Source organism: Nanorana parkeri, unplaced genomic scaffold (assembly GCF_000935625.1).
Source record: "Nanorana parkeri isolate BGI_ZX_2015 unplaced genomic scaffold, ASM93562v1 scaffold836, whole genome shotgun sequence".
NCBI lineage: Eukaryota > Metazoa > Chordata > Amphibia > Anura > Dicroglossidae > Nanorana > Nanorana parkeri.
Window position 1 is genome coordinate 166,078 of NW_017307104.1, and position 8,034 is coordinate 174,111.

At 42.6% G+C, this 8,034-nt stretch overlaps 1 protein-coding gene across 1 annotated transcript in view; it reads left to right on the forward strand.

Annotated features, from left to right (window-relative positions):
* LOC108794331 (receptor-type tyrosine-protein phosphatase S-like) overlaps positions 1–8,034 on the forward strand; it is a 291,487-nt gene that overhangs the window by 161,389 nt on the left and 122,064 nt on the right. The window contains exon 13 of the mRNA XM_018565355.1: positions 3,633–3,750. Within this exon, the coding sequence (XP_018420857.1) occupies positions 3,633–3,750 (118 nt within the window). The remainder of the gene's footprint in view (positions 1–3,632; positions 3,751–8,034) is intronic.

An 8,034-nucleotide genomic window follows, 5' to 3' on the forward strand; every position in this document is an offset into this window, starting at 1 on the left:
CTAACAGAGTCCTGAAGACTTTAGGTCATGGTGTCAGGATGTCACTAAGCAAGGGGTAATGAGATCCTTTTGCGGGCATGATCCTCATGAATGGATCACGAGTTTCCCCTCCCAGAAGAGGCAAAACTAGAGGGTCACTTGGTGGTGGACTCAGGTAAGTTAAAAGGTGGGTTAGCAGTGTGCAAAGGTAGGGCGACAAATGTTGGGAGGCAATTCAAAGTTTTTTTTTTCCATGGCGATGGGATTTAATGTGGACTTCATTTTCTATATGAATCCTCTATACATTTTAACAAGGTGATCATTTTTTTATTAACATTCACTTTAAAAGGAAAGTAGATTTCTTGATAGCAACTGTCTAAGTTTTATACCATCAGTTTTAATATTTTATAGCAGATTATTTTGTGATTTGTCTTTTTAGCAATACTTCAAATATTTTAACAAATGATTATTATTATACAGGATTTATATAGCGCCAATAGTTTGGGCCGTGCTTTACAATATACGGAAGACATTACAGTTAAAATACAATTCAAAACAGAATGGTTAGGAGTTCCCTGCCTTGGGGAGCTTAACAATTTAAAAGGAAGGGGCTAGTGATACAAAAGGTGGTAGATGTGTGGGAATGAGACATTTGAGAAAGTAATAGTTTAGCGCTTAGGTTGAGGTGTTAAAGGCTAACCTGAAGAAATTAGTCTTCAGGGATCATCCAAAAGCAGATAGGGTAGGAAATAGCTGGACAGCTTGGGGTAGGGCGTTCCAGAGGATGGGAGAGACTTTAGAAAAGTCCTGGAGGTGAGCATGGGAGGAGTTCACAAGGGAGCTAGAGAGCAGGAGGTCTTCGGAGAAGTGGAGCGGAGGGTTAAGCTGCCCACACACCTTACAATTTATCTGCAGATTGTTGGTGGTCAGATGGAAAAGGTGCAACAGATTCCTCCGTCTACACTTAACTGTGTGGATAGAGTAATCTCCACCTGGGCCAATCTGTTGCACTTTTTCCATCTGACCACAGAAAATCTGCAGATAAATTGTAAGGTGTGTGGGCAGCTTTAGGGTTATACTTTGCAACGAGGTTGGAGATATAGCTTGGGCCAGAGTTTTGGGTTGCTTGGTAAGTGGTTGTTAATACTTTGAATGTTTATCCTTGGGCGATTGGAAGCCGGTAGAGGAATTGGCAGAGAGGGGTTGCAGACACTGAGTGGTTGATGGAGTGGATGAGTCTGGCAGCAGTCTTAATGATGGACTGAAAGGGGGATAGCCTGTGTAAAGGTAGGCCAATGTGAAGGGAGTTGCAATAGCCAAGATGAGAGATAACGAGTGGATAAGCTTTGTGGTTTCAAGGGGCATATCATGGAAATGTTATGGAGGTGAAGGGGCAGCATTTGGATAGTGATTGGATGTGGGGTCGAAAGGTGAGGTCAGAGTCCATGGTGATACTTAGAATGGTTGGAGGGAGAAATAGATTTGCTATAAATCTCAAAGGAAAAGTTTGTGGCAGAGGGGGGTTTGGAAGAAATATCATGAGCTCAGTTTTTCAAAGATTGAGTTTTAAGAAGTGCTGTGACATCCAGACTGGTATGTCAAGTTAGTAAATGAATGGTGTGCAAGAACACTGAAGGGGTGACCTGTGGAGTGGAGAGAGATATTTGTGTGTCATCAGCAAAGAGATGGTATTGGAAGCCGTGCAAGGTTATCAACTGATCAAGGGAGGATGTGTAGAAAGAGAAAAGAAAGGGTCTGAGGACAGAGCGCTTAGGTAGGAGGAGAACCATGAAAGAGCAAGTCTTAGAGGCCAAACAAGTGCAGTTTTTTTTGAGGAGCAGCGGGTGGTCAGATGTGTCAAAAGCAGCAGTAAGGTCTAATCGCAAGAGTAAAAAGTAGTGGCTATTATTTTTTAGCAGTCGGTAAGTCATTAGTGAGTTTGAGGGCAGTCTCCCTCCTTAAACTCACTAGTGTTGGGGCAAAAGCCAGACTGTTAGGGGTTATCAGTGAGGCAGAGGCTCAGGCGGTTGTAGATTAGGCATTCTAGGAGTTTGGAGGTGAATGGGAGTAAGGAGATTGGTCTGAGATTAAGGTTGGTGGAGTCCAGTGTGGGGGTGACCACTGCATGTTTTGCAGGGGAGGGGAAGATTGAAAATGTGATTTAAGCTGCCCACCTATAGATTTTCTGCAAATTTTTATGGTCAGAAGGAAAAAGTGCAACAGATTCCTCCATCTACTCTAAACTGTGTGCAGGAATCTTACACTTCAGTATCTTGCTAGTCGGCCCCACTGGCTCTCAAAATGCCTGAACAATCTGATTGGATGCAGGCATTGTTCAGGTGTTTTGAGAGCCAGCAGGGCCGTCTAGCAAGATACGGAAACTTGGCCCAGTGGGAGATTCCTCCATCCACACAGTTTAGAGTAGATGGTTAAATCTGTTGCACTATTTCCAACTGACCATAGAAAATCTGCAGAAAATCAATGTGTATGGCCAGCTTAAGAGAGTGTAGGATAGAACAAAAGGTCGACCAGAGTAATGGTGAGGAAACAGGGTCCAGGGGGCAGGTAATGAGGCGGGTGTCAGTGAAAATCTATGCAACCTCCTCTGCAGTGACGGGGTCGAAAGAGGAAAGTAACACATGGGGTGGTGGGCCTTTTTCATTAACCCCTTCGTGACGGGAGACGTACAGTGTACGTCCCGTCACAAAGTGGCTATATGACTGGCCACGTACACTGTACGTGCCGAGTTATATCAGCCTCTGTAATGCTGATAACTGCAGATTCTCAGCGGTTACCAATCATTAATTAATGCCTCAGTATTGAGGCATTCATTAATGAAATAGTTAAGCTTTTGTAAAGGCTTCTTTCTTTCATTAATGAAAGAATGAAGCCTTTACATTCAGATACGGGTTCGCTGAACAGTGAACCCGTATCTGACAGCTAAAGATAGCAGAGAGGTAGCAGTGACTCACCTCTCTGCTATTCGTTTTGACAGCTGTATAGCCTGGCCCGATGTTAAATGATACATTTCAAGCACAAGATACAAATGTATCTCGAGTGAAATGTATCAGTTTTGATCGTCTAGGAACGATCAAAGACCTTTAGTGAGATCTGATTCTGACATGCTGTCAGGATCAGTCTCTAAGGTTATTAATAGCTGTTCCTAAGTTTGGAGCAGCCTAATAACTAAAAATTAAAAAAGATAATTTATCATGCAGTCACAGTGACTGCTTGACATAAACTGACAAAAAAAAGTGTAAAAAAAATAATAATTAAAAAAATTCTAAAAATAATAATCAAAACTTGCTGCTGTGGAAGAATCACACAGCAGAAATGTAAAAAGCGTGTCAGTCATTTAGGAACAGAAACTAAAATCTAGCTCAGTCATGAAGGGGTTAATTGGACAGTGCATCTCATCACAAATTGCATCTTGTTTTTGAAATGAAAGTCACTGTCCTGGGCAGTGAATGCGTTAGTGGGTGGAGGTGGTGGGGGACATAGAGATGTCAAAGTAGAAAAGATTTGAGGAGGATTGAATGAGAGTGAAAAAATAAGTCTGTTTGGCAGCATGGATGGAGGAATTTTATTTTAGGACGGCAGCTTTATTTTAGGAGGGCAGCTTTATAAAGAATTCCTTTCTTTTGAATTGACAGGAAATTATTATAGCTGGACTTCAACCTGAAACCTCTTATTCCATCACAGTTGCTGCATACACTATGAAAGGAGATGGTGCACGCTGCAAACCAAAGGTAGTCACTACTAAGAGTGCTGGTGAGTACATATTAATGATTTCAAAATTTCACAGGTAGAGAACTCTTACTCTAGTATGGTAATCATACACTGGGGGTAGTGGCGGGCAAGGGGGGCGGGTTGTCTTTTACAAGCATTTGGTAAGAGTTCTGGAGCATAAACATATAGAAATAGCTGTTGGCCTTAAATTGTAAATGCTTTTGGCATGCTTGTAGCTTGTAGCTCGTGCGCTTCCTGGTGACAAAGTCACCTGTATGAAAGAATACCAGAAGTTGGAGCTGGGAGTACTTGGATGCAAAATAAGCCAGTTCTTCCAAGTGGTCCAGTGCATTCCCTGAAATCTTATGGTGTCAATGGTTAATACATTTCCTGGAGCCATCACCATCCCTTTCAGTTGCCATCTATGGCTTTGGGGGTAGCCCCACTGCAAAGTTAACTTTTATTTTGCCTGGAGTTCTCCTTTCAGCAGGTTGTAATGGCTTCTACTGATGTTTTTGGTTGTGCACTACTGTTTTTGATGCTGCAGAAAGGAGCTTTATTCTAGGAAGAAATAAATATATGCCATGTTTTCCAAAAATGTAACTGTTGTCTCCCTGTGACTAGGTAGCCAGCATAATATATTGCCTGCACCCCTTCTGACTGGTATAATGCACTGCAATATTATGAAAGAGATGGCAGAATTTGAGTTGTATGTTCCATAAATTACATGTTTATCCAGTTAAGCAACACAATGTATCACATGTGGACAAGACTACCCTTCCTGGCTAGTGTAATTCGGTTTTATAACAAGAGGTTGATTAATTTCTTCCTTTTCCTGCTTTTTGACAAGTAAGGAAAATGATCATGGCTAGGGTTGAGCATGAGTTTGAACTGTCCGCACTTTGGCGAATGGGTGAATAATTTGGCCAAGTTGTCTAATGTAACCAAATATCCACCGGAGACTGTTTTTCTACATTAACTTTAAAAATCACCAATTAAGTAATATGAAAGATGGGTGGAGAGTTGAGTGCAATATAAACAATTTGACAGTTAAACAGTGCATTTATCTATACAGATCTCTATATCAGAGCCAGAAATGAGACGAGTGAGGGACAGAGGGATTAGGTTCCAAATGAGGGACAGTTGGGAGCTACGTGGGTGCCAGTTTCTGAAGAGGGAGATTGTGCTTATATGCAATCCATTTAGGTTTACTTTAGACCCTAATCGATCCAGGAGAAGTAAAAAAAAATGTGACAAAATTGCAAAATCAGAAAAAGATCTGGCGCTTCACTGCGATGGCTCTGCACCCATGTTGTCTCTGCAGAGGCAATTCCTGAGACTGTTTTCTAAACTGATGAACTGTCTACTTGAATGACACCATGCCTGTCCCCCAGATCAGACGATTCACTGCAGAAGTTTTTTTTTGGTTCCAAGCCTAGATTGGACCACAAATAAGGTTGGCTCTTGTTTAGGGTGAGTAAGGCTTTTTACTGACTTTACTGTGACCTTGGGAAATCTTTTCAAGAGAATGCCCATTTTTATTGCTGCTATGGCCCTTGTTTGACTTTTGTCTTTTTCACTTTGTCTTCAGCCGCTCTGTCCCACACTGCAATGTCGCCATCTTTGCAAGGGCATTTTGCCCTTACTTCAGGCCTCTGTCTGTTTCTTCTTGCTGGCTGCTAAGACCTTTACAAGAAGTGGGCGGGGCACTCTGCCAACGCACGTTAGCAGTTCTGGGCCGCTACGTTAGGGCTGCTGCTTCATGGTTGCCTGCTGCATGCTGCTGCAAGCCTCTTCTACATGGGATACAACACAGCTTTGCTCTCCCACACACGGCTAACTTCCTGGAACCTCTGTAAGTCTTAACAGGTTGACAGTCCCTCTATTTATAGCCAAAGGCTTGTCACTACCCATGTGTCTATACCCCTCTTCTTCTTGTGCTCTGGTTTAGTGCTTCTTGTACTGGGCAATGGCATTTTACACCTTAAGGGTTCCTACCTGTCATGTCTTTTTGCAACGTGCTTGACACACAAAAAAGAAAAGAATAGTGGTTGTGTTGCCACTGGCAACTTCCCCCAGCAGATCTTGTTTTCTGCTTGCTTCTCTACAGGCTTAAGTTCAATAACGCGATACCTGTAGATCCTGCTCTGACATGTCTGCTTCTTCATTACCCTCAAAGCTACCCTTGAAGCTTTTGTGTATACCTGCGGCTACCCTCTCTGCCTTAAAGAAGTTTTTCTCCCTCTGCTTTTTGAACTTTACCACACCAGTCATACGATTCGCAGTATCCATGATATGAGATGACAAAGCCCTTTCTCTACTAAGATGGCTACCACCACACAGAGAGACAGTGCAGAAGAAATATATATGGTAAGCGCAGGACGACCACAAGCAATACCAGAGACTAATTCTTTGTTGCGTGCTAGCCTATTTTTGGGCACAGCTTCTACAGTTCAGATCCCCATTAAAGTGTTTTTCCACTTTTACAGTTGGGATACCACCTGTTTTATATTTTTTACATGTTCTCAAAATAAAAAATACAAATTGCTGCTTACATGTTACTTGCTCTTTCCTGAAATGGGAGTGGGGAGTTATTTTTCAACCTGTACTTTGCTGACAGGTCTCACTATTATTAGATTAAACTAGATTTGAACACCGTCTGTCCTAACAATGGGTTAATCTGGAAACATTTTATGTTAATGAGATGAAGCTCAGAATGTGACAGCCAGGATTTCCTGTCACTTTTGAGCTTCTCAAAACAATTTCAAAGACCGGCTTACACAGACAGACATAAAAGATAAGAAATATAAAAAATATTTTTTTTTTTAGGTATGCTGTGTGAATGGGAACGCATAACAAATATAAAATGAGGTTTTCTCAATTGTGTCTGCAAAAGTGGAAATACTTCAACCAGTTATCAACCAGCAATTATACTATTACATACAATTTGCTGGTGTTTATTTCCAGGAGGACGTTCAGCAACATCCTACAGGAACTGTGATTATGTGCGCGCACAAGTCAGCGATCACTTGGTCATAGCGCATCCCTGGCAGCAGGTACAGACCCAATTGGAGAGGCTCTGTACCACGTGATCGCTGTGACCAATCACTGCCGATCACAAATGTAAACAATGGCTGCAGTTTGCAGCCTGTCTCTTCCTTTCCTCTCACGCACCGTTCAGCTGTGAAAGGTAAGGGAGATCGGACTACTAAAGTGTAACAAATCTCCACAGAGCCTGTCAGCACCTGTGTCCTGATCAGTACCAGTAGGAGTACCACCAGTACCCGTGTCCTGATTACCGCAGGTATCAGTACCACCAGTACCAGTGTCCTGATTGCCACTGTCGGCACCAGTGCCAGCCTCAACACCTGCGTCCTGATTGGTGTTTCCACTATCCTGGCACTTCAATGCCTCCAAAAATGTGATAGTTACGGAGGAATTCAGATTCCTGCATTACTATCACATTTTCGGAGGCCTTGAAGTGCCAGGACAGTGGAAACACCAATCAGGACCCAGATGTTGAGGCTGGTACTTGTGCCGGCAGTGGCAATTAGGACGCTGGTACTGGTGCTGACAGTGGTAATCCGGACGCTGGTGTACTTGGATCTTGGGCCCTCTTTTGGGCATCTAGGTTGTGAAGAGTTCTCACATATGTGGTATCCCCCTACTCGGGAGGAGTAAAACAATTGGTTTGGGGTGTAATTTTTATGTCCATGCTATGTGTAAGAAATATCTCATTAAAATGACAACTTTGTGTTAAAAAAAATACCATTTAATTTTCTTCTTTTTCAAAAAAAATTGTGGCAAAAAATGAATTCTTCAAAAGACTGACCATGCCTCTTGTTAGATTTTGTTGATTTCTCTATTGTCTTGGCACGACCTCCAAAAATTTGACAGATAGGCAGGAAATCAGATCCGTATTTACGCCCCTTGCAAGTCTGAAGGTGCTCCTTGGATTTTGGGCCCCTCTAAGCGGCTAGACTGTGAAAAAGTCCTACACATATGGTTACATAGTTTAGTCAGGTTTAAAAAAAGATGTCTGGGATCGATCTTAAGAATGACCCGGCTGCTATCCTTCATTTGTCTGGCCTCTCAATGCAGCTAAAATGTGCATCCCCCTGCTTTGGAAGACAACCACAGCTCCAACCATAGCCATGTGGATCTTGAAAGTCCAGGAAATGGAGATGATGGAATGCATGACAGCTTCCATACGACACCAGGAAACTAAATTCAATAAAAGAAGGTTCTATTGGCACGAATACCTCCTCTTCTCAAATTGCGTGAGCTGAGCAATGTTCCTTTCCTCCCTGGCCTGCCCCCCTCCCC